The sequence below is a fragment of the Choloepus didactylus genome, chromosome 18, assembly GCF_015220235.1.
Source record: "Choloepus didactylus isolate mChoDid1 chromosome 18, mChoDid1.pri, whole genome shotgun sequence".
Taxonomy (NCBI): domain Eukaryota; kingdom Metazoa; phylum Chordata; class Mammalia; order Pilosa; family Megalonychidae; genus Choloepus; species Choloepus didactylus.
Window position 1 is genome coordinate 30,943,203 of NC_051324.1, and position 27,198 is coordinate 30,970,400.

At 47.2% G+C, this 27,198-nt stretch overlaps 1 protein-coding gene across 1 annotated transcript; it reads left to right on the plus strand.

Moving 5' to 3' along the window:
• Positions 1-426: 426 nt before the first annotated feature.
• Positions 427-27,198, plus strand: UNC45B (unc-45 myosin chaperone B). Its single transcript, XM_037809295.1, has 16 exons — positions 427-508; positions 2,114-2,281; positions 3,018-3,186; positions 6,679-6,849; positions 11,122-11,293; positions 13,330-13,630; positions 14,825-14,919; positions 15,079-15,220; positions 15,976-16,116; positions 18,584-18,711; positions 19,625-19,691; positions 20,434-20,547; positions 20,826-20,941; positions 21,788-21,905; positions 23,831-23,986; positions 26,564-27,198. The coding sequence occupies exons 1-16, from the start codon at positions 458-460 to the stop codon at positions 26,822-26,824; spliced, it is 2,370 nt and encodes a 789-aa protein (XP_037665223.1). The 5' UTR covers positions 427-457; the 3' UTR covers positions 26,825-27,198.

Sequence of the window (27,198 nt, forward strand, 5' to 3'; positions counted from 1 at the left end):
TGAAGGACTAGAAATCCAGATGCAAGGATTGAATTTGCTTGTAGAGGTGTTGGGAAGTTGCTTCAGTTTCCTGATGCTGGGGACATATTTGTGCTTTAGCCCACGTTTAAATATCAAGTAGCTAATTGTTTATTAGATTCTAAAAGTGGGGATATGATCAGAGGAGATCATGTATGTAACTAAACCGTAAGCCTTTGGGGACAAGAACCGCTTTTTGTTCACCATTCTATCCCCAGCATCTAGAACAGGGCCTGGCCATGTGATTATTCCTAAAATGTCTAAATGAGTGGATGACTGAATGAATGAGCCGGGGCTCCAAGCACATACCCTGATGTTTATTGAACTGAGCTTTATGGGAAGCAGACAGGAATGACGCGGAACCCCCCCCTTGCCTCTCCATCCCCTCCTCTCTCCTCAGCTCCGTGTGCAGTTCTCCACAGACTCCAGGGTACAGAAGATGTTTGAGATCCTGCTGGACGAGAGCAGTGAGGCCGACAAGCGGGAGAAGGTGAGCGAGCGTCGGGCAGTGCCGGGCAGCAGAGGGCGCTCTCGGAACCCGCCCGGTGACTGCACTTCGCCCTGCTCCGGGCCCCGCCCCCACGGGTTCGGGGAGAGCGAGCGGGAGGCGGGTCCTTGAAGAACGTGGAGGAAAATAGGCCAAAAGTTAAGCATTTTAGAAAACTGAACAGTGAACTGTAAGAAGGGCCGGAATTAGGGTGAGGCGGGTGAGGTAAGTCATGCAAGTACAGGGTCAGACCCTGGCTTTAAAATTTTGATATTTTGTTTGTCATGGATTTTTTTTTTGGCATGAATTTTGATTTTTAAAAATATTGCATTAAATTGTGTTTGTCTTGATTACTCATTTTTTTGGCACCCCCTTAAATTTTGCACCCAAGGCAGCCAAATTGTGTACCTCACTCGCCTCGCCCTAGTCGTGGCCCTGAGAAACGATGACACATTAAAATAATGTTTATTCCATTAAAAATATGGCAAAAAGTCATTTCGAAACATTAAAACATTTACTCATAATATCATCTTTTTAACCACATTTGGTTCCTATTTTTCACGTTCCTGTCTAGTACTTCTGCAGAGGAGAATAAATTATGAAAATTTGAGTGTTTTACCTTTAGGAGAACTTGACAGGCAATGCCTGGGGAATTTTTGTTGGTTTTATGGTCAGTAAATTCATATAATATGCAAATATCTTTTATAACAAACGGTTGGGAAGACTTAATGAGTTGTTATAGGATAATGTGCTTTGAAAAGTACACAGTCCTTGATGGATCGAGAAGGGTGATGGTTCTGTTCATGCCAGACTGGGAATGCTCTAGCGAGCTCCCTCCTCAGCTTCTCAGTCTGCATCTCTTTTCCCGCCTCCTACCTCTCCTTTCTCAGGTCCTGCTTGCGGATTCCCATTCCAGATCTGGAGGCATTTAACATATATGTATCGTCAAGTTGGAAGGCTTTGGGGTGGGGATGGATTTAGGAACCTTCTAGCTCTATTGTCCTAAAATCGCAGAGGAGGAATCTGGGGCTCAGAGAGGTGCTGTGACTTGCCTAAGGTCACACAGCTAGCATATAACAGCTGGAACTCAAACTCAAGCCTTTACAGTCCTGTCCAGTGCTCTGTCTTCCACACTGCCCACCTTCCTGGGAGCCCCTAGAGCTTTAGATTACTCTGAACAGTAAACAAATAGAAAATGTCAAAACCATGTCCAAGGAAAAATTTAAAAGGACAGTAATTCTTCATGTAAAAATGCCTCATTTCTACTTTTTTCTAGTCCTCATTCATAAGCACGAATACACAGTTTTATTTTAACATTAAGTACAATTAGAGTGAACCTATGATTTGGATTCTGCTTATGAATGTTTTTTTTTCCAGGTTGCTCTGTCATTTTTCCATTTATGACTTTAATTTCATCAAATAGGTCTTTATGCAAGTTGTTTTGTTTCTTCGTTTGAATTATGTTCTTGGGCTGTGTTTCCAGGAGTAGGATTAGAAGGTCAAAGGATATGAAGATGATTTGAAGACCAGCCTCTATACTTGGCCTATGGCCAAGGCCTCATCAGCCCTATGTTCCTAATGGCCCTCACGGTCCCCTCCCTCCTTCAGGCCGCCAACAACCTCATCGTCCTGGGCCGTGAGGATGCTGGGGCTGAGCAGATCTTCCAGAACAATGGGGTTAACCTGCTGCTGCAGCTCCTGGACACTAAGAGGCCCGAGCTGGTGCTGGCTGCAGTGAGGACCCTGTCGGGCATGTGCAGTGGCCACCGAGCGAGGGTATGGACCAGTGGAGGGGTGCCTGGCCTTGGATGGCAGCCACCCAGAGATCTGGAGGGTGACCTGTGGGCAGGGCTGTGGGTGGCACAAATAGACTTGGTTGCATGGCCCAGGATTCAACAGAGAGCACCCCTTTTTCCTTTGAACTGGAAATGGGTTTGACTTGGATAAGTTAATTAAAAGTGGTTTATGAAGAAAAGCTGAACCCAAAGGCTGTGACAAAGGGAGGTGACAGTGGCTAAAGCGGGAGGGGCACTCACATCTCTCGACTGCTTCTGGGTAGGGGGGTGTCCAAGATTGAGAGGGAGGAACCAGTGTTGAACAATAGAAATATAAGGTGAGACACGCGTGTCAGTTTAAATTTTCTTTTAGTAAAAAAAAAATAAAAAGAAACAGGTGAAATTAATTTTAATATACCTTATTGAATCCAACATATCCAAATTATTATCATTTCAACATGTAATCAATATAAAAATTATTGCACATCTCAGTTTGGACTCGCCACACTGCAAGTGCGCCATGGCCCAGGTGGTGTGTACCCACCATATTGGGCAGCGTGGCTCTAACTTCTGGAAACTTGTGTCAAGGGCCTTCCCTGGCTGCGAGAGGCAGCAGCTGCCTGGGCTAGTTCCCTGTGGCATGGGGTGGGGTGGGGGTTGTTATCGCCCACTGACAGCCTGCAGGGCATGTGGGAGAGGGGCAGGACAGCTGACTGTCATTCTCTCTGGGGATGCAGGCCACAGCGATTCTGCACGCAGTCCGGGTGGACCGCATCTGTAGCCTCATGGCCGTGGAGGATGAGGAGATGTCTCTGGCCGTCTGCAACCTGCTCCAGGCCATCATTGACTCCCTGTCTGGGGAGGACAAGCGGGAGCATCGCGGGAAGGAGGAGGCCCTGGTTCTGGGTAGGAGACACTTTTTAGTTTGGGTTTAAGGGGGTGGGGAAAAGATAGAGTCAGTCACCACCTTAGGCTGGGCATCATCCCGTCCATGGGGGTGTCCTTGTTTTATTTTTACAATATATTCATTTTCTGATTATAAAAGTAACTGAGGCTTATTGGAGAAATTTGAAAAACTACAGAAATATGTAAAGATGAAGAAAAAGTACCTGCAAGCATCCCCTTCAGAAAACCACTATTACTGCCCATGTATCCTTCAATCCTTCAGTCTTGTCCCTCCCTTTCCCTCTTTCTCTCTCTCTTCCTTCTCCCTCGCTTTCTCTCTCTCTTAACAAAATTGGAATTCTGCTATAGAATATTTTGTGTCCTTTTTTAAATTTCCAAAATACTATATCTGAGTATTGTATACCATTTATACCGCAGTGGACAATTTAATATTCTCAAAAAGAGTTACTTTTGACTTTCGTAATTATCAGTTTTACATTATTTCATTCCTACATATGTGCACACACAGTCTCGTGCCTCTTCCTAGGTGCTAGGCATCATTGTATTATTTCAGAAATTCCTGCTCTGACTGAATGCATCTCTGAAGGCAGATTTACTCACAGAAAGCTTAATTTTTTTTCTTTCTTTTTTTTAAATTCAGTTTTATTGAGATATATTCACATACCATACAGTCATACATAGTGTACAATCAGTTGTTCACAGTACCATCATATAGTTGTACATTCATCACCATAATCAATTTTTTAACATTTTCCTTACTCCAAAAAAAAAAAAAGAATAAAAATAAAAGTAAAAAAGAAGACCTAAAGCATTCCATCCCCCCATCCCACCCTATTTTTCATTTACTTTTTGTCCCCATTTTTCTACTCATCTGTCCATACACTGGATAAAGGGAGTGTGAGCCACAAGGTTTTCACAATCACACGGTCACACTATGTAAACTACATTGTTATGCAGTCGCCTTCAAGAATCAAAGCTACTGGGTTGCTGTTCAACAGTTTTAGGTATTACTTTCTAGCTATATAGCACATAAGAATAACTCCAGAGTGACCTCTCACCACTGAAACTTTATTTTGTTTCATTTTTCTTTCCCCTTTTGGTCAAGAAGAGTTTCTCAATCCCACAATGCCAGGTCCAGCCTCATCCCTGGGAGTCATGTCCCACATTGTCAGGGAGATTTACACCCCTGGGAATCATGTCCCACATGGGGGTAGGGCAGTGAGTTCACCTGCCAGGTGGGCTCAGAGAGAGAGGCCACATCTGAGCAACAAAAGAGGTTCACATAGATACCCAAAGTTCCAGAGACTGACCAGGTTATGCAAAGAGGGATCAGCATCTCAGAATTTAGGGATAACCACTACAACTCAGGAATAGATGCCACTGATGTAAGAGCTTGCCACCTAGGGACCTTTACAATAAGCATTCCCCTGATAACCTGTGCTCTGTTTCAATTATCAGAGTTTACACATTACAGTTAGTCCATTTTAGTGAAGCGTTATAATGTTTGTCTTTTCGTTTCTGGCATATTTCACTCAAAAGGCTGTCCTCAAGATCCATTCACCTAGTTGCATGTCTCACAACTTCACTCCTTCTTACAGCAGCTTGGTATTCTACTGTGCATATACCCTGCAGTTCAACATTCTGTTCATCAGTCAATGTACCTTTAGGCCACCTCCATCCATTGCAAATTGTGAATACTGCCTCCATAAATACCAGTGTGCAAATGTCCATTTGTGTCCATGCTCTCAGATGTTCCAAGTATATACCCAGTGATGAGGTTGCAGGACCTTATGGCACCAACATGAAAGCTTAATTTTAAATAGTTAGATAATATTCCATTGTATGGATGTATCATACAATGTTTTCAATTTTTTGCATGCACTATTTAAAAATACATCAACAGACACCCAGGGGAGTGAATCTCCCTGGCAACGTGGAATATGACTCCCGGGGAGGAATGTAGACCCGGCATCGTGGGACGGAGAACATCTTCTTGACCAAAAGGGGGATGTGAAAGGAAATGAAATAAGCTTCAGTGGCAGAGAGATTCCAAAAGGAGCCGAGAGGTCACTCTGGTGGGCACTCTTACGCACACTTTAGACAACCCTTTTTAGGTTCCAAAGAATTGGGGTAGCTGGTGGTGGATACCTGAAACTATCAAACTACAACCCAGAACCCATGAATCTCGAAGACAGTTGTATAAAAATGTAGCTTATGAGGGGTGACAATGGGATTGGGAAAGCCATAAGGACCACACTCCACTTTGTCTAGTTTATGGATGGATGAGTAGAAAAATAGGGGAAGGAAACAAACAGACAAAGGTACCCAGTGTTCTTTTTTACTTCAATTGTTCTTTTTCACTCTAATTATTATTCTTGTTATTTTTGTGTGTGTGCTGATGAAGGTGTCAGGGATTGATTTAGGTGATGAATGTACAACTATGTAATGGTACTGTAAACAATCGAAAGTACGATTTGTTTTGTATGACTGCGTGGTATGTGAATATATCTCAATAAAATGAAGATTAAAAAAAAAAAAGAAAAAAAATCACATGGTCAAGAAAAAAGAAAAAAATACATCAACAGCTATTCTTTTCATAAAGCCAGGTTTGCATTTCTAGTTACTTCCTTGGTATAGATTCCTAGAAATGAGAGTGCTAGGTCAAAAGCTATGAGCATATCTAAGGTTCTGTCCAACTTACTTGCAAATTTCCTTTTGAAAGCTGCAATTTGTACTCTCATCAACTGTAGATGGGAGTCTGTCTCAACACATTCTCACCAGATTTGCATAGTATCATTCTTAAAGACACTGCCTATTCAGTATATAAAAAATATCTATTTTGAATAAATCACTAGTGAGATTGGCCATTTTTATTTGTATTTGTTAGCCTTTTGGGTTTCTTCGTCTTTGAATGGTTTATTCATGTTGTTACCTATTTTTCTGTTGGGATTGATGCTTTTCTTTTACTTTTCTGACTACCTGCCTTCCATGGGGCCCCAACCTAGAATGAGAATAAAAATCTCCAAGTCTCACGGAGGTCGTCAGGGCAAATGAAGGAAATAGCACCTGGGCAGGAAAGTCCTAGCGTCAGAGGCAAAGGCTCTGCATCCAGGCTTCCAGCCTGCCTGAGTCTAAGGGGAGTAAAATGTCTGTAAGGAGTAGAAAGTTCCTTTTCAGAAAACATTTTATTAAATCAATTTATTAAAAACTTCATAACGTGCCCCTGGATTCCTGCCAGTCACTGCCTGGGGAGTGAAGAACTTTCTAAGAATCAGAGCTGTTCAAGGACTAAGAATCCCACAGAAGGGACCAGAGAACCCCTTGGGAGTGTTTTCTAGGGATTTTCCTCCATTTGGGGGTGGGGTAGGGATAAAACAAATACCTGGAAACAGTGGATTTGATATTTCCAGAGTCCTAGGAGCCTCTGCTGTTCCTGGCCCTCTATAACTGAAATTCCTCCTCTCTGTTTACCACTGTCTTCTTGCTCCTCAGACTCCAAGAAGGACCTGAAGCTGATCACCAGCCACCTGCTGGACATGCTGGTCAGTAAGAAAGTGTCTGGCCAGGGCAGGGATCAGGCCCTGAACCTGCTCAATAAGAACATCCCCAGGAAGGACCTGGCCATTCACGACAACTCACGCACCATTTTCGTGGTGGATAACGGTGAGCAGGTGGGAGGGCTTGGGGCTCACTCAAGCCTTTTGAGTGTACCCCAGGGTACATGGCGTTGATCAGAAAGGGGGAGAGGCGTGGCCCCTGTTTGGGGGGGAGACTTCAGTCTGAACTGAAAAGGCAGAAAGAGGTATTAGCATATCAGACTCTACCTGAGGGCTGATATAAGCCAAGGCTCTGAATCCAGGCCTGAAACACAGCCACAGAGTGTCCAAACATAACTATAAAACACCTTGGGGGAGGTCCCTAACAAATGGGGGGCAAGCCAAAAAACAAGCAGATGTCCTACGCCAACCATGGGTTTAACGTCCTGAAGTCTCATAGCTGGCAAAATATTTCATAGACCTTATAGAAAGGGGGGAGTGACATCAAATATGCTCTATATAAAGCAGAGTAAAAATATTCTAGCAAATATTCACTAAATTTGTCAGCTCCATGGTGTTACCCTTCTCCAGATTCAGTTTATTTAATTGTTCAGGAATCATACTTGTGGCTTTATAATCTGCAATGATAGATTCCCCCACAGGTTTTTTTTTTATATAGAGACCATATCTCATTCCAAAAGGTTCAAGTCAGCCTTTACCGGCTTGAAATTTATTATCTTGATGATATTGCATTTCCCTTGTTTGGTTTTTCACAGATCTCAGCAAAGTATATGTGCAAGGGCTCAGACTTTTAACAAATTACTCTAGTGCTTAAGTCCTGCTCAATATCCCCTCCCCTCCAAACACACACACTTTTCCCCCAGTCCTGGTCTCTGCACAGTAGCAGACCTCTTCTCTTTGCACCAAGACCCAGCTCCAGCCACACCATTTATGGAATGGGGAGGAGTGGAGAGCGATATTTGTTATTCTGTTACCTTGTTTAACGGCACCAAAATGAGTAGTGCCTGGGTAAAAAATGATGAGGATTTTAAGATTCCGCATGATGAGGAATTGATGTGGTGCAGGGTGGGGGCTGGGAGACTTGGGTAGGGGGCCATCAGGGTGTCAAGCCTCGAGTGAGCTTTTGGGTCAGGGGAGGAACAAAGACTGGCAAGAAGGAGGTCCACAGTGTTCCTCCAGAATAGAAATGAGATGCTTGCTGGTATGGGCAGAAAGGGTGGAAGATGATCCTGGGAAGGTGATGGGAGGTGGAGCAGGGATATTTGGTGGAGGCCTTTGGGAGCCAGGCCAGGAGTCTGGGTTGGCTCCTCAGGCTCCTTCCTGCTACACTCTAGCCTTTTTTTTTTTTTTTGATTAAATTCAGTTTTATTGGGATATATCCACATACCATACAATCATCTATGGTGTACAATCAACTATTCACAGTACCATCATATAGTTCTGCATTCATCAACTCAATCTATTTTTGAACACTTTCCTTATACCAAAAGAATCAGAATAAGAATAAGAAATAAAAGTAAAAAAGAACACCCAAATAATCGCCCCCATCTCACCCTATTTTTCATTCAGTCTTTGTCCCCATTTTTCCACTCATCCATCCATACAATGGATAAAGGGAGTGTGATCCACAAGGTTTTCACAATCACACTGTCACCCCTTGTAAGCGACACTGTTATACAATCGCCTTCAAGAGTCAAGGCTACTGGGTTGGAGTTTGATAATTTCAGGTATTTACTTTTAGCTATTCCAATACATTAAAATCTAAAAAGGTTATCTATATAGTGCGTAAGAGTGTCCAGAGTGACATCTCAACTCGCTTTGAAATCTCTCAGCTGCTGAAGCTTTATTTCGTTTCATTTCACATCCCCCTTTTGGTTAAGAAGATGTTCTCATACCTAGCCTTTTTAACTCCCTCCTAACACCCAGGGTTTCCAGCCTTCCAACATTTACCTAGAATGTTCCTCTTCCTGCTTACCACCTGTTATGGTTTGCTAATGCTGCTGTTGTGCAAAATACCAGAAATGGATTGGCTTTTATAAAGGGGATGTTCTAGTTTGCTAATGCTGCTGGAATGCAAAACACCAGAGATGGATTGGCTTTTATGAAAGGGGGTTTATTTGGTTACACAGTTACAGTCTTAAGGCCATAAAGTGTCCAAGGTAATGCATCAACAATTGGGTACCTTCACTGGAAGATGGCCGATGGTGTCCAGAAAACTTCTTTTAGCTGGGAAGGCACGTGGCTGGCATCTGCTCCAAAGTTCTGGTTTCAAAATGGCTTTCTCCCAGGACATTCCTCTCTAGGCTGCAGTTCCTCAAAAATGTCACTCTTAGTTGCACTTGGGATATTTGTCCTCTCTCAGCTTCTCCGGAGCAAGAGTCTGCTTTCAATGGCCGTCTTCAAACTGTCTCTCATCTGCAGCTCCTGTGCTTTCTTCAAAGTGTCCCTCTTGGCTGTAGCTCCTCTTCAAAATGTCACTCACAGCTGCAGCTGCACTGAGTTCCTTCTGTTTGTCAGTCCATTTATATGGCTCCACTGATCAAGGCCCACCTTGTATGGGTGGGGCCATGCCTCCATGGAAATTATCTCATCAGAGTTACCACCTACAGTGGGGTGAGACGCATTTCCATGCAAACAACCTAATCCAAACGTTCCAACTTAATCCCCACTAATATGTCTGCCCCACAAGATTGCATCAAAGAATATGGCTTTTTCTGGGGAACATAATACATTCAAACCAGCACAGGGGGTTTATTTGGTTCTAAAGTTACAGTATTAAGGCCATAAAGTGTCCAAGGTAAGGCATCAACAATAGGGTACCTTCACTGGGGGCCATTGGTGTCTGGAAAACCTCTGTTAACTGGGAAGGAATGTGGCTGGCATCTGCTTGCTCGCAGGTTATGTTTCAAAATGGCGTTCTCCAAAATGTTGACTTTCAATGGCTGTCTTCAAAATGTTTGTTAGCTGCAGCAGCTCTGACTTCTTTCTGTTTGTAAGCCTTTTCATATGGCTCCAGTGATTTAATTTAGACCCATCCTGAATGGGTGAGGTAACACCTCCATGGAAATTATCCAATCAAAAGTTTCTCCCACAGTTGATTGAGTCACATCTCCATGGAAACACTCAATCAGAGGATTCCAACCTAATCAACACTAATACGTCTGCCCATACAAGATTGCATTAAAGAACATGGCTTTTTCTGGGGGACGTAATATATCCACACTGGCACAGCGTCCATTGAGAGAAGGCACCATCAATATAGCCCTGGACTCGAAGATCAGGGTTATCAGAATCCTAATGAAAAGACCAAAACAAGAAGGTTTAGCAGGAATTGTTCTCCATAAAGAAACCCAAACTGCCAGATTTATTGTCAAGGCAAGCTGGTACCACTCCTAGTTATCTCTAAAACCTGATTTTGAAACCAAGCTGTCTGCTGTCCAAGAAGCAGCGTAGAATAGCAGTCAACGTCAAGTGCTTTGACTATTATTGCTATGTCACTTGCCAGCTGTGTGACCTTGGGCAACTTACTTGACTTCTCCAAGTCTTGGTTTCCTGCTTTGCAAAATGGGAATAATGATTCCTAATAAGGAGGCCTGCTGTTAGGATTAAATGAGGTAAAGTATATAAAGTCTTTGTATGTAGTAAGTGCTCAAAATAAACTGTAATCCCTATTTTGTTGAAATGAATCACCCCATCTGCAGTGGAGTCACTCTGCACTTATTATATCTTATTGTAATCATTATATATCTGTCTTCCCTACTGCATTGTGAGTTTTTTGAGGTCAGGGCTGTGTCTTTTATTTTGGTAGGCAGAGACTAAAAAGGGCTCATTGATTCATTCACTCATTCATTAAATTGTTCAACAAATGCGTGACTGTTGAATTGAATTAGCTTCATATGTAAAGAGAAGCCATTAAGGAGTCTTCAAGGAAGAGAAGGGACGGAATAATAATAATAACAAGTAGTAAAAGCTAATATTTATTGAGGGATAATGGTGTGTCTGGATGGCACTGGGTGATTTCCTTACATTATTTCCTTGAATCCTCAAATTCTGTAAGGTAGGTAGTAGTATTCCCATTTGACAAATAAGGAAACTGAGGCCCAGGGGAAAAGAGAATGTGAAAGAGTATTTGAGGAAGATCATACATCAAACCACAGAATGTTAGCCCTAGTTGAGCCCTTTGAGATCAACTAATCCTGATGTTGTACTGTGGAAATAGAGGCCCAGAGAGAGCCTCAGGCAGAGAACCTGTGCCTCTAGACCCCGTTCCAGTGCTCTTCACTCCACTCTGGATAAGCCACGCATGTTGCCTAAAGGCAGGGCCGGAGGGAGGATAGAGCCCGGCAGGGACCTCACAGCTGCTGCTTTTGTCCTGTAGGCCTGAGAAAGATTCTTAAGGTGGTGGGGCAGGTTCCAGATCTGCCGTCCTGCCTGCCCCTGACTGACAACACCCGCATGCTGGCCTCCATCCTCATCAACAAGCTCTACGACGACCTCCGCTGTGACCCGGAGCGAGATCACTTCCGCAAGATCTGCGAGGAGTACATCACGTGAGTACCCCAGCTGCCTGGGTTGGGCTTGACATTAGTTTTCCATGTCTGGGTAGCAAATTACTCCAGAACTTAGTGGCTTAAAATAGCCATAGTCATTTCTTATCACAGTGGGACAGGAATTCCATGGAGCTTTAGCTGGGTGGTCCTGGTTTGGAGTCTCTCAGGAGGTTGCAACCAAACTCAGCTGGGGCTGCTGCCATCCAAGGGCTTGACTGGGGCTGGAGGAGCCGATTCAAGATGGTGCAGTGGCATGACTGGCAAGTTGGTGGGAGGCCTTGGTTCCTCCCCATGCGGACCTCCCCACGGGCTGCTTAAGCGTCCTCACCACCTGGCAGCTGGCTTCCCCAATAAGGGTGAGACCTTCACACGCCATCTGTTCTGCCACCTGCCATTCATTAGAAGCGAGACACTAAGTCTGGCCTACATTCAAGGGAAAGAATTAGACTCCACCTTTCAAAGGGAAGAGTCTCAAATTATTTTCTTTATTGTGGTAACATATACGTACATAAATTTGCCACTGAAACCACTTTTAAGGGTACAGTTCAGTGGCATTAATTACTCTTATGATGTTGCACCACCACCACCACCTTCCACTACTGAAACATTTTCATCCTCCCAAACAGAAATTCTGTACTCATTAAACAGTAACCCCCACTCCACCAGCCCCCCACCCCCAACTGGCCCCTGGTAACCTCTATTCTACTTTCTGTGTCTGTGAATTTGCTTATTCTAGATATTTCATAAAAGTAGAATCATACACTGTCCTTTTGTGTCAAGCTTTTTTCAATAAGCCTAATGTTTTTGAGGTTCATCCATGTTGTAGCATGTATCAGAACTTCACTCCTTTTTGGACTAAATACTGTTCTGTTGTCTGGTTCTACCACATTCTGTTTATCCATTCATCCATTGAGGGACACTTGGGTTGTTTCCACCTTTTGGCTATTGTGAGTAATGCTGCTATAAACATTGGTTTAATATGTTTAGACATATTTTAAAACTACCACAGACTCCTGTGCAGGAATTGAAACGTCAGAACTGGAGGAGCTCCCAGGGCTTCCAAAGCTGGCCGTCTCCCCACTTCACAAACAGAAACCTTGAGGCTCACGGTCACTTGCCCAAGGTCACCCGGCAAGACTAGATCCCAGGTTTCCAATCTCTGTGTGGACTTCTGACTAGTCACACTGCTTTCCTTCATTTACACACAAATGCATTTCCACTGTACATCTGCCCTGATTCCCCACATTAAACCAATGTGGGCAGATCTCCGAAGGATCAAGGTGTGTCAACTCTGATGTCCACAAGCAGAGATTCTCCCATAGAGTAGCTAATAATAGATGCCACTAGTGAGGCAGAACCTTCCAGCTCATCCAGCCCACGCCCTCCCTGACGGGCCACATGTGAGTCGGCCACACTGCGGGTGGTGCAGTTCCAGGCACCACCCTGGGCCCTTTCCTGTTGTGCTTGGTTGCCTCTGACATCTCCCAGGTGTGGAGGGTTTAGTCCCCCAGCTGCTGGGAAGGCTACTGTCAGCCATCACCTCTCATCAGGAACTGCCTCCGCTGAGGAGAGGCCCCCCCTGGGCACAGCCTTCACTGACTTGCCCCTCACCCCAACTCGGAACAACTCTGAAGGGCGTCCCAGCTCCAGGAACCCCCTGCACAAGCTGAGGCTTTGTGGCAACTGCACTGCAGCCCAGTTGCTCCCTCGTTCCAGGGCTGCTTCCTGCCCAGCAGCTCTCCCTAATAAATGCCTGCATAGGAATCTCCATCTCACAGCCCGCTTCCTGGGGGACCCAACCTATGACCCATCTCTTATGTCATCTGTCCTCAACACGACTCTGAGACATAGTGGAACCATCTCAGTTTACAGCTCAAGAAGCTGAGGATCAGGGAGGCTTGGTGAATTGCCTGAAGTCACACAACACGGGGTGGGGGGTGGAGCGGAACACAAATCCAGATCTGTCTGCCTGCAAATCCCACACTTTTTCCACCCACCGGGCCAGCTCTCGTGTCCACCCTTGCCCTCTGTTTCAGGGGCAAGTTTGACCCTCAGGACATGGACAAGAACGTGAACGCCATCCAGACAGTGTCAGGGGTCCTGCAGGGCCCCTTAGACCTGGGCAATCAGCTGCTGGGGCTGGAAGGCGTGATGGAGATGATGGTGGCGCTGTGCGGCTCGGAGCGCGAGCAGGACCAGCTGGTGGCTGTGGAGGCCCTCATCCATGCCTCCACCAAGCTCAGCCGTGCCAGCTTCATCATCACCAATGGCGTGTCGCTGCTCAAGGAGATATACAAGACCACCAAAAACGAGAAGATCAAAATCCGCACGCTGGTGGTGAGTGCTGGGTACCACTTGCTTAGCCCCTGGGACGCCAGGACCCATGAGTGAACCCTGTGCCTGAGTTGCTGATGCTCAGGGGGATTCCCATCCACAGGCCCCTGCAGAACAGGGTGACGCATTCTATCAGGAGCGAGCAGAGGGCTGCGAGAGCAGAGGTTCAGAACAGTGGACCCCGCTGTTAATCCCCAGGACGTTGGCCTCCACACTTACGAACGACCCCAGTGATGATGGACTGATGGGCTTTTGTCCAGAAAGTATTTTCAAAGCAAACTCCAGAAAAGTCTGTTTCTTTAATCAGCTTCTATGTGGCACAGTAAAGCCTGTTTCAATTTTTCCATTTTCATCTTACTGAAATTTTCATTGATCCGTTCTTTTTCCTGTACACATGACAGTGAAGATTTGCGTCATTGATCCTTTTTTGTTTGTTCGTGTCAATTTTTTAAAACCAATTTTAGCTTCTGTCATGGTGAGTTCTCTCTTATGGAAGACATTTTTCCTATCAAGAGTCCAATTTTTCCTGGGTGAAATTTCGCACATCTAAATTAGTTACCCACAAGCTATGATTTCTCTGCCAGATTTTGTGTGATAACAGGTTTTACCATTGCAGTTTTAGATATCATTAGCATTATCTTAAAAAAAAAACTTTCTATTTGAAACTTATAGGACAGTTGCAAAAATAATGCAAAACCTATAACCCCCACCCAGATACCGAGATCCACCGACTTTTAACATTTTGATGCACTTGCTGTATCATCCTCTCTCTGTTTATCTTCTATCTATGGTTCTGTTTTCTAAACATTTGAGAGTAGGTTGCATACCTCATGGTCCTTGAGCTCTTTGCCCTTCTCCATCCATTTCCTGAAAACAAGGATGTTCACTTACGTAACCACCTCAATGTTCAGCAGCATTGCCTTACGCTGACTTTTCAAAATAGCAGAAACAAACATGGGTTCAAAACGGTGAGGAAAAAGGGCAGGGTAAAAACCTCCAGCTTTGTGGGTATTGACTCTTAACCTGAAAGGACCAGGAAAGGCATCTCAGAAGCTGGGTTCTGATATACATGGAGGTTTCTCCAGGCAAAGGAAAAGGGGCCAAGTGTTCCATCACTGGGAACTGTCTGAGCAAGGCCTTGTCCCCCAGCCCTGGTGTCCCTGATCCTGCAAGGCCACCGTCTCCCCTTCTCCACAGGGACTCTGTAAGCTCGGCTCTGCAGGCGGCACAGACTACGGTCTCAGGCAGTTTGCTGAAGGGTCAACGGAGAAGCTGGCCAAACAGTGTCGCAAGTAAGGGGGTTCTGTTTCCCCAGGCCCTCCTCTGTCGTTGGGTTCCCTGTAGGGGATCATGAAAGTCCCCTCATCTGCTGTCCTCCACCTGGAACCCCTTTACTCTCTTGACCCAAGTGTGGGCTCGCTTCGCCCAGGCCTCTCCCTCCCCACTTCCAGGTGGCTGTGCAATGCTTCCATAGACACCCGGACCCGGCGCTGGGCCGTCGAGGGCCTGGCCTACCTCACGCTGGACGCTGATGTGAAGGACGACTTTGTCCAGGACATCCCTGCCCTGCAGGCCATGTTTGAGCTGGCGAAGGCAAGTCTGGGCCTGATCTCTGACCTCAGCGACGGTCTGTGGCCCCCTCCAGATCCAGGCCCACTGAGCCTGAGAAGTAGGACATCCCCCACCCCTCCCCAGCCGCACCCCGTCCTCATCCTGGCTTCACATCTTCGTCCCACGTAAACCTGGGTTGGTCACTTCCTCTTTCTGGTCCTCATTTTACTTGACTGAAATGCACTCACAACACTTCATGCCTTCCAGGCAGTGGGGGAGATGAATAAGAGGGCAGTATTTTTACCGGGGTCCCTCAGGAAGCGAGGCCTGAGGCCCCAAGAGGTGACGCCCAGCTTCTTCCCGGCTCCTCCCTACCTCCTGGCCCCTCCCGGGATGCTTTCGTCCTCTGTCCTCTAACGGACCAGCTCCCACCTGTAAGGAGGTGTGGGAGGGAGTTTCCACCAGGGCCGGACCGAGAGTGCCCAGCTCCCACTGCCTTCTCCTCCATCAGATGGGAAAGCGAGTGGGACTGGGCTTTGGCAAGAGGCACAAAGCAAGGAGCACGCTCAGGAGGCTCCTCTTGATACTCTCAGGGGTGCTACCGAGGGCGTAGGGGAAATTTCTGCCCACCCTTATGAGCGGGGCCAGGTCCCCTCCCTCTGTGCCGCTGGCCTTTCTCCAAGAGGTCACCCCACCCCCGGCAACCAGCTTGCCGCCAGCCCGCGTGAGCAGAGGTTTGGCAGCAGAGGTTTGCTCTATGGCTCCTTCCGCCTGTCCCTCCCATCCTGTGCCTCCAGACCAGTGACAAGACCATCCTGTACTCGGTGGCCACCACCCTGGTTAACTGCACCAACAGCTACGATGTCAAGGAGGTCATCCCTGAGCTCGTGCAGCTCGCCAAGTTCTCCAAGCAGCACGTGCCCGAGGAGCACCCCAAGGTGGGGACCGGGGTGGGCCCGGAGGGAGCCAGTGCCTCCAGACCACCAAAAGGGGAGTTACGGAAGAAAGAATGGTGCCTGGGTGCTGCGCGGTGTGTGATTGATGCGATTTGGGATAAGGTCGATAAATGGAAGGCGGTAATGGTAACGTTCCCCCCACCAGGTGGCGCTCGTGTTTTTTCTGTTTTAATTGTCTCCCTGAAAAAAAAAAACAGTTTATACTCTGAAAAAACACATGGAGCCAAGATGAATATTTCACAACTTCTGTTGCTGATATAATAGATTTTGGACAGTTTTATTTTATGTTTATGACATTTGCAAAAAATTTACTTTTTTCCTGGGAAATCTGGATTTGGAGATGTGGATGCTAAGTAGGAATAATGAGGGAAGGCGGGGAAAGGGTCAGCATTGGCCCAGATGTCACAAAGCCCCTGGGGTCCCTCCCTAATATCTCCAGCGCAAAAGAGTTTACATTTGTATGTGATTTGCATATGAATAGATGCACTCTACTCCCAGCCAGTAAAATAGAGTTTTTTTCAAAAAATGATGAAATAGTATAACTGTGTGTCACAATAAAAAGGTGGACAATAGAGAAAAGAAGATAACCACTCATAGTTACAGCATCTCCACATGACCACTGTTGACATTTTAATGTTATATTATCCACCAGAGGTTTTTTGTTTTTGTTTTTATTTTTTTGTTTTTTTTGTTTTGTTTTTTTTAATTTCCTGGGCATCTTTTTTCTTTTCATAGTTGTAATCAGAATGTAGTGCCCAATTTTGAGAAAATACATTATATTTTTCCTCATTGCTATGTTTTCCTCATTGCTATGTCATTCTCAGAATCACTTTTTTATTATTATTATAGAAGCTGTGGGTTTACAGAACAGTCATGCAAAAAATACAGGATTCTCATTCACCACCCCACCACCAGCACTTGCATTGATGTGGAAAATTTGTTACAGTTGATGATAACACCTTTTTTTTTTTTTGGTAATTCTATTTTTTTATCAGTCATTACATTTGATGCAATCGATGCAAGGTTATTGAACAGGAATATTACTATTATCCTTAATTTATGTAGGGATATTTTTTCCTCCATATTCATGACCTATTATTTTTTTTTCATGCATGTCTTTATTTTATTACTCATCTACCCATGCACTGGTTAAAGGGAGTGTCAGTCACAAGGTTTTTACAATCACATGGTCACATGATAAAAGCTATATAGTTATACCATCATTATCAAAGATCAAGTCTGCTGGATTACAGTTCAGCGATTTCAGGTATTTCCTTCTGGCTATTCTGATACATTAGAAACTAAAAAGAAATATTTATATAATGAGTCAGTCTTCATAATCTTTTGTCAAATCCTTATTTCTCAGTTACACCTCTTCCCTCTCAGTCTTCAGGGATATCTGAGCAATGACCATGTTAGGTTCTTCATGCTGGAAAGGGGTGTCGATCTTATGGGGTACAGAAATGGAACTGGTTGATGTTCTTGGAGAGACTGGTCAGAATCACTTTTAAAAGCTGCAGAGTATTTCATGCAGGCAAGGGGGTGTAGAGCTTGCCTGCTGTGAAGTTCCGATGTGGCTTCTAGAGATTGTCCATGACTGTCAGCCTCTTCCAAACACTCAGGATTATCTCTAGTGACTGTTCAACCCTGAGGCAGACTGGGTTTCCAAGAAGACACAATCTATTGTTACATCGGCTTCATTTGCTCCCCATCTTCTTTCACCCCCTCCCTATACCTGCCTCCCTCAATGGAAAGCCAGTCTTTTGCAGAAAAAAGTAATATAAGGATCATCTCGTATTTTGGATTATCTTGTTTTAATTTCACTCCTCTGTGAATGAGTCTTTGGAATTCATTTTCTTACGCTATCAGCTACTCAGGCTCTGTTTTGGGAGTGGGGTGGGCGAGGGAAAGAGAAGACACTTTGATGTCCACGCAACAACCCATTGGGTGCTACAACAAACTACCACAAACACAATGGCCTAAAACAACACGTTTATCATCCAGAGATCAGAATTCTAAAATCCGTCTTGATGGGCTAAATCAACATGACAGCAGGGCTTGTTCCTTCTGGAGGCTCCTTCTGGGAACGCCTTGTCTTTTTCAGCTTTTAGAGGCCACCTGCCTTCCTCAGCTCATAATCTCATCCTCGAAACACTCTTGCTTCGGTTGCCACGTCACCTACTACCGACTCTGATCTTCCTGCCTCCCTTTCATAAAGACGCTTGTGGTTACATCAGGTCCACCAGGATGATCCTGGGTAATCTCCTCCCAGCATCTGTAACTCAGTCACATCTGCCAAGTCCCTTTTACCAAGGAAGGAAACTTGGTCACAGGCTCTGAGGATAGGGATGTGGATGTCTTTGGGGGCCTTTATTCCACCTATCCCAAAGAAATCAGAAACGCGCCATTTTTAGGTTCCAATCCAGATACCACCGTCTCCTCCCTGCAGGACAAGAAGGACTTCATAGACATGCGGGTAAAGCGGCTTCTGAAGGCAGGCGTCATCTCTGCACTGACCTGCATGGTGAAAGCGGACAGTGCCATCCTCACCGACCAGACCAAGGAGCTGCTGGCCAGGTGGGGGTCTGGGGGCCTGGAGGGGAGGAGGCTGGATGGGGAGATTGAAATGGCAGGGATGAGCCACATGGGGGGGCCTGGTGAAGGGACCAAAGGGGATCAACTTCAAAAAGGGGCATGGTGGGGCAGGATGTCCCAGTGGGAGTTTGCATCAGGAGGAAAGAGGTCACTGTCCATTCTGGTTACCTTGTTCCCAGGCCCTGTTGGGGACCTGCTGTTTCAGAGATTAAAGGCACAGTCTGTGTTCTGAAGCTGATGGGGGAGGCAGACACAGTCACAGCTACAATACAGTGTGATGGGGTGATCCAGAGGGTTTGTTGGCACACAAGCAGTGGCATCCTACCTACCCAGGCTGGAGGGAGGTGGCAGCCAGGAAGGCCTCCTGGAAGAAGTGACAGCTCAATGGATCCCTGAAGGAAGAACAGGAGTTACCCAAATGCAGGAAAGGGAAGGGATCCGGGCAGAGGGAACAGCATATGCAGACTCTGAGGACAGAGATAAAACAGGTGGATTTGGGATTCTGCTGCAATATGGCTGGAGCATGGAGTGCATTTGGAGGAAGTGGTGCTATGTGAGCCAGTCAGGGAGGCAAAGGACCAGATCAAAGAGGTCCTGGAGCGCCATCCTGCTGAAGAGTTTCTCCTGGGGTGGTGGGCAGTAAGGAATCATTTATTGTCTCCTTGTGTTGGGAGATGGTGACTCTTTGCAGCCTTGCTTGGTCTCGCTTCCTCTCCAGCCTCTTAAGTCCCTGGCAGCATCTTCCCAGGGTGGCTGTTGCTGGGGCCCATGCACACTGGTTAGACTTCCCACATGACCCTGTTGCTCCCAAGATCTCACAGGCTCCAACTGGCTGCCCCACTGCCTTGGGAAGGGTTTGCTGGTGCATTAAATATTCTCCTTTCCTGCTCTGCAGGGTGTTCCTGGCACTGTGCGACAACCCGAAGGACCGAGGCACCATTGTGGCTCAAAGTGGTGGCAAGGTAACTGGGCAGATGAGGCCCTTGCCATCCTAGAAGCTGCTCCTAGAACTTGCTGTAGAGGAGCACACTGTGTGTGTGCATCCGTGTGCATGCACACATGCACGCACCTTGCCTGGCCCAAGAATAATGTACCCACTGCCCCAAACCAGCCCCCTGGAATTCAGTCACTCAGTTATCTGCGCTATCTTTGCACGTAACCCCAAACCAGTTTCTGCCTGATTTTATGATGTGTCATGAGATTGACTTTGGAATCCCGATTAGCCTCCTTGACATTGGAAGGAAGCATGGTGCAAATAAGGAGACCACGGACTTCGATGTAGCAGACTTGGAGTTGAGTTTTTACTCTGCCCCCTTTTAGCTGTGTGACCTTGGATGAATTACGTAAAAGGATTAGAGAAATTACACCTTAAGTATTGGCTCATAGTAAGTGCTTAATAAATGGCTGCTGTTAGGATTAGGTTTGTTTTGGGCAAAAAGTAAAAAACCAGTTGACTGATTTTTCCAAAACCCAACGTGTTTTTGGATGGGTGGGGTGGAGACCTCAATGTGTGCTGGGAGGCAGGGGGTATGATTTGCAATTAAGTGTGCAGGTGTTTTCTCTGATTGCTCGAGAGCTGCCTCTGTCTCAGAGTTTTCCTGAACCTCTGAGGAGACAGAGAGACAGACAGACGGCAGCCGGAGGGCAGGGATGGAGAGAGAGGTCGCGGCCTGTGACCGAGTAGTGCCTGTGCCTTTCCTGCAGGCCCTGATTCCCCTGGCGTTGGAGGGCACAGATGTGGGCAAGGTGAAGGCAGCCCACGCCCTGGCCAAGATCGCCGCCGTCTCCAACCCGGACATCGCCTTCCCTGGGGAGCGGGTAGGTGTCTGTGGCGTGTGGGATGGGGGAAGGGAGGAGTCGCCTGAGCTCCTGGGCACCTGTCACCTCCTCACTCCACCCCCAGCCTGGGAGGGGGCGTCACAGATGAGTCGGAGATACCTGGATTCCAGGCAAAGTGAGGGCAGTAGAACTGCCTCTCGAGCTCATTGTGAGGATTAAGTCAGAGGACTGTGGGAAGGTGCTCTGGAAACTTGAAAGCTTGGCACCTGCGGAGGTAAGGGGCCACCTGACTCATGGCTCTGGCCCCTTCCCCACAGGTTTATGAGGTGGTGCGGCCCCTCGTGCATCTCCTGGACACACAGAGGGATGGGCTCCAGAACTACGAGGCTCTCCTTGGCCTCACCAACCTGTCTGCACGGAGTGACAAACTCCGGTGAGCGGGGCGGGGTGCAGGAAGCAGGGGCAGGGAGGGGTGTCCGTAATGCATTGGTCGAAATTTCACATGCATCCTGTGCTACAGCTGTTCTCCTCTGAGGGCAGGATCAAGGGCAGAGGGTAGATCCTACAGTGGGAGGGATTCAAGTTAGTACTTGGAAAGACCACATGCATTTATATGTAGTGAATGTATCAAGCCAAGGGAAGTTGTAAAGAGATTTCTTTTTAAAGTAGTAGAAGGATACCCAGGTAGATGGGTGGGGATAATGTGTCTTCTTTATAGGGGTATGGTAGAATGCACTGGGTTGGAATTCTTTTGGTTGCAAGTGGGAAAAAATGTAAACCCGACTGGCTTAAGCGTGAAGGGAATTTATTAACGCATGTAAATTAAAAGTCCAGGGTAACCTGGATTCACTTGTGGCTTGATGCAGGGGTTACAAAGCTGCCCCAGTTCCTAGTTCTCTCTACCTCTCTTCTCTTCCCTGTGTTAACTTAATTCTCATATGGGCTTTTCTCCTCTCTCATGGTCACTGGACCACATGTCCTCTTGGCTTCATGACTAGAAGGAAAGAGAGAGAAAGAGAGAATTTGTCTTCCCCAGCAATTATAGGAAAGAATCTCCTGTTGGGGATAGGCTCAACCCATCACTGTGACCGGGACACTGGTATATGTTATGTAGTCTTTGTCCATTGGTGCCCCTCTCAGAGCAGCAGGTGGGCCAATACCGCCCAGGTATGGCAGGGACACCACTAGGATGGGGAAATGGTCCCTGGGTGGCTCCCAATCACAAATACTCATCACAGAGGAGTCAGATGACTCTCCTCCTCCATCCCTCCCACCCCAGGCAGAAGATCTTTAAGGAGAGGGCCCTGCCAGACATCGAGAACTACATGTTTGAGAATCATGACCAGCTGCGGCAGGCAGCCACAGAGTGCATGTGCAACATGGTGATCAACAAGGAGGTGGGTGGGGGGCTGAGGGCGGGGGGTGGGGGCCAAGGGATGGAGAGTCAGACCAGGAGCCAGGGCGTCAGTGAGGCTGGGTACTATTCGAATGGTATTAAGGTAGAATTTCACCAGAGAAGCCAGGGATCCAGGAATCTTTCCGAGATTACAGCTCCCATTCCCTGTAGGGGCCCTGAGGAGACAAAGGAAAGCGCACACAGTGATACTATCTGTAGCTGGGGCTTTGAGCCCAAAGCTTGGGCTAGACAAGGTAGAAGGTTCCACGTCCATAAATCACCTCCTAGCAAAGCAGCGCATGAGACCAGGGCCTCTTAGAGGTCAAGATTGCTCAGGCCACTTGCATTTACTGAAGTTCCATATCTATTAATAAATGAAATGCAAAAATATAGTTACAAAAAATTTTGGAGTATTTTAAATGCTAACATTTAATGAACTGTGTTCACAATGAACTGTTTCCATAGAAATTGCAATGCAATAGAACTGTGCTTGTCACAGAATAATTACAGGATTTATAAAAATAACATGAATTCAAAACATTCAGTAGGCATCATGGTCCAGTGATGGGACAAACTATAACCGCATGGTGGATGTCTTCTTTCCATCTGGTCAGGTTTCTCTGTGTCTATTTATATGTTCAGTCTCTTCAGAGGAAGCGTAAGGTCCAGATCTGAGGCCCTCGGTGAATGTGTGGGCCGCGCCAGGTGGTCCTCTTGAGTCCTCGTGGAGGGCCTGGTCTGCTTCCCTCAGTATTTAACTCAGGCCTTGGATCTTCTGACTCTTCTAGGAGAAAACCCAATACAATACAGCCTGTCAGTCAGTGGAAATAAAGCTCCCAGGGCCCCCCAGTGTGTCCAAGGGGAGGGAGAGAAAGAGAGCAGGCAGCCTTCCCTGTGGGGATAGGACTAACTGCTGCAGTGAACAAACAAACAGATACAATGGTCCAAGCAGGATAGTTAATTCCTCACTCATGTCATCATCCAGTTTGGATCAAGTGACTTGCTTTCAAACAGTGACTCATGGGTCCATGATTCCTGTGTCATCAAGTACTGTAGCCCCATCTGCCACCTTGGGAGAGGTCTCTGTTCAGATGGTGAATGGGGAGAGGGACCAGGGGGAAGGCACCTGCAGTACCCAGTCAACGTGGCCTGGAAGTGACACGTTCCTCTTCTGCCCACGTGCCATTGATGAGAACTAGTCTATGGCCACATCTGGGAGTGAGCAGTGGGGAAGCAGAGTCCCTGGTGCCCGTGAAAGGGGAGCGTGCTGACCGCCTCTGCTGTACTCCCACATCTGATGGCCACTGCTCCAGTCTCTTGGAAGGGACATGCAGCTGGAGGATCATACCCTGGGCGGCTGGTATCCGAGACATGCCAGGACCTGAGCCCCTGAAGCTCTTCTGGCTTTCAGCCCCTTGGAAACCGTCAGCCTTCACCCTGGTGAGAATGTGCAGTCATTCTTTAATACCAGGCAAACTATCCAATTGTCCCCTGCTCCTGTCAAAGTCCCTGTGCCTTCAGGTACTGCAGTCATTTCAGGGCAGACTCTGAAGGCCCATCCAGTGTAGGGAGAAACATTCCAAGCTTCCCCAAGGGAAGCCAAGCTCGGTTCTTCAGGCATGAGCTCCCCTCTGCTGTCTGTGCCTGCCTCTCTCCAGGTGGGTAACTGAATGCAAGCAGAGATGGTGGAGCACGCTGTGCAACACAGGGAATCCTTAGTCTCTGTAACCTTTTAGATGGAGGATTGTAGCCCCTTCATCCAGCTAATCAGGGAAGGCTTTCTGGGGGAGGTGGCATGGGAGAGCTGCTCAAAGGAAAACTCAGAAGGATCCTGGGTCTGAGAAAGGGGCTGCAGATGCTGCTTTCCCTCTTCTGGCTGGGCAGGTGGGGGCAATCTTCTCTGAGCCCCGTGACTGCCTCCCATAGGTACAGGAGAGGTTCCTTGCTGACGGGAATGACCGGCTGAAGCTGGTGGTACTGCTCTGCGGGGAGGATGATGACAAGGTGCAGAATGCAGCTGCAGGGGCTCTGGCCATGCTGACAGCAGCGCATAAGAAACTCTGCCTCAAGATGACCCAAGTGGTGAGAGTGGGCCCTGGGAGATGAGGAGAGCTGGGGAGGCTCTAGAATCACCCTCCCCCAGACCACACTGGCCTGTGTGACCCTCTGCAGAGAGGCCAGACCTGCTATCACCCTCCCAGCCTCCTGGTGTCTGTCCTGACCCCCTATGCACTCACTGTTTGGGCTTCTCATGTGCACTAACTCAAATCCCTTCCACTGTAAGTTCAGCCACTGTCTTTGGTGGTGCTTATTATGCGTTACTTAAGGGTAATAACAATAATAACAATCCTTACTACTGCTCTGGAGCTCCCGTGTGCCCCAAGGGAAGGGGTTGAGAGGCCCACAGGTGACTTGTGGTTTGGGGAACAGGACACAGAACCTCCTAAATGGACGCGATGACCAGAGCCCGCAGTGGGACCATGGGCATCTCAGCAGGTGTCAATGGAACCAAAGCTGCACAGTCACAAACAGAGGGGCACACAATGAAACTTTATTTCACCAAATGTCAATTGAAATTGGCTAAGTCTAGTTAAATGCAAGTTAAGGTTCTGTGTGTCTGTGTGTGTTCTCCAGGTCCAAGGGGGCTACGTTTTCCTGGCACCAGGGGAGGGGTCATTCTCTGGATGTACTCACTGTGCTTGGTCTTCGGGCCTCACCTCTTTCCCTAGAGGGATGGTTCTTGAACTTGAAGGTGCAGAAGAAACACCTGGAGAGCTTGTTAAACTACAGGTTCCCCCATATATGTTGATTCAGTAGGTTGGGTGGGGTGCTCCTGGCCTGGGGGCCACCCTTTGAAAACCAGTGACCCAAAGCAGCATCTGCTGAAGTAATTGTGGTTGCAGGACTCCAGCCAGCAGATCCATGCAGGGTATGCTGTGGTTTCTTGCAATTATGGCGTGCCAGGCATTGTTCTAAGTGTTTACATATACTTTCATTTAATCCTCCCTCCAGTCCTGCAAGGTGGGAATTATTATCATCCCTATTTTACAGATGAGATAACTGAGGTCCAGAAAGGCAACTAACTAGCCCACGGTCACACAGCCGGTGGGTTGGGGAGAGCTTAGAATCCTCCAGGATTGCTGGCCCATTCGTGGCCACTTCCGTGTTCCTTTTGAGGGGCTCAGAAATCTTGGTTGCGTTCCTGTCCCTGCACTAGGATCCTGGGGTCTCCTGGAGGCATCACAGGCCCATCAGCCCAGGGGTCTCCTTCAGCCTCTAGTCTCTGGGGCCATGGTGGACCCTGGATATCTCGGCAGTCTCATTTCTTCTGGGATATTCCCTAGGAAGCCGGGCAACAGTTCCTCCTTCCTTGGGATCCTACCCTGAATGGGATTTCTTTCACGCCTTCCCTCCAGCTTCCAAGGACTCATCCCAGGGTAGATGGGCACTGGATCCATTATCCCATCATCACTGAAACTTTCCATGAACGCTCCCACAGCTAGCTGCACTTTCATCTCCTTTCATTTTTGTAGGAGACTCAGTGCAAAGTTTAGAAAAGTCTGCTTAGAAGCTCAGAATCAAGAATTTGCCCCACCCCCACCCCTTCTGTATTTGTCTCCTCATCCGAGAGCAGTGCATGTAGAAAGCTATATCTGCTCACAATGAGGGTGAGGAGAACAGGTGTAAGGAAGCTCAAAGGGAAAATCATTGGATCAGTGTCTTAAATCATCATCCCTCTCCTCTTCCACTTGTTGACCTCCTCTAGACTCCAGGCCCCATGCTAAGCTCTTTCCGTGTATAATCTCATTAAATCAGAGCAGATGACAGGTGGAGCTCTTGAACCTCCTAGAGGTTAATTAACTTAGCCAAAGTCATGCAGTTTGTAAGTGGCTGAGTTGGGACTTAGATACTGGTCCCTCTGATTCCAAAACCCATGCTGATAACTATTCTACTCTGCTGCCCTATGACCATCTGGTGAATGATCTGAGTCAAGCCTTCTGGTTCTATTCCCAGCTCCATTTCTGAGTCATGGAGTGATCAGGGTAGTCTAGAGCCCTGCCTCCCCCTCTGTGCAGTGAGGGATGGAGACGAGGGTACACTCCAGCCTCCAGATCTGATTCCAGTTAAAGACCTAGCTGGGTGTGCCTGGAGCTCAGGTCTCTTAAGAGTACCTGGGTTGGCAGAGACAGACGTTCCCCATGTGCCCAGGATGAGAATCCTCCTTTCTGAACACCCTCCATCTCTCTTCCACTCAGACACCTACTGCTGTATTTATCAAACCACTTAAAAAGTAAACAGAGGGGTGGAGGTTTCTCCTCTACTACTTACTAGATGTATGGCCAAGGCTAAGTTACTTCCCCTCATTGGACTTAAGTCCCTCCACTTGTAAAATAAAAGGGCTGGGATTATTTCAATTTCCTTCTAGTTCTCTGATTCCTGCCCTATCCCTGTTAAGGAGATGGTTTTCACCCAGCTAGTCCCAACGGGCTCAAGTAGGCCTGTGCTGAGTACCATACCCAGATAACCAGATACACAACTTGCCCTTTGAGAGCCCAGAATCTGGGCCTGGCCAGGCCCTTCTGTTTGTCTTGTCCTCAAATCTCCCCTATCTCCCCATGGTTCTCTCCAGTCCTTCCTTACCCACCTCTCCTTCTCCAGACATCCCAGTGGTTGGAGATCTTACAGCGACTCTGCTTGCATGACCGGCTGTCAGTCCAACACTGGGGTCTGGTTATCGCCTACAACCTGCTGGCGGCTGATGCGGAGCTGGCTAAGAAGCTGGTAGAGAGTGAGCTGCTGGAGATCCTGACGGTGGTGGGCAAACAGGAACCAGATGAGAAGAAGAAGGAAGTGGTTCAGACAGCCCGCGAGTGTCTCATCAAGTGCATGGATTATGGCTTCATTAAACCAGTGTCGTAGACTAAGGGCCTGCAGGGGCTGGGGGGTGATCCTGTACTGTGCAGAGTACTGGGCTGGGAAATCACAAAGTGTCATTTCAGTTGGGGATCACATCAGTGACAACGAACACTCAATATAAAAGGAAGATCTGATGGTTCCCTGAGCTGTGAATTTTGCCCTTTTGTCCCGGGAAATTCTAGCTGTTTCACTGGCTCTCTTGCTCCCTGCTTCCTTCCATCTGTCATGTTCCAGAACTTCCACAGAATAATTTTCATCTGTGAGTGGAAGGCAGGTCAGATGATTCTTTCCATATCCACACTGAAGGGCAGAATAATGGACTGAAGTTCTTTATATTTTGAAAAATGGATTGTGTGGTAAGGTAGATGCTAACAGGT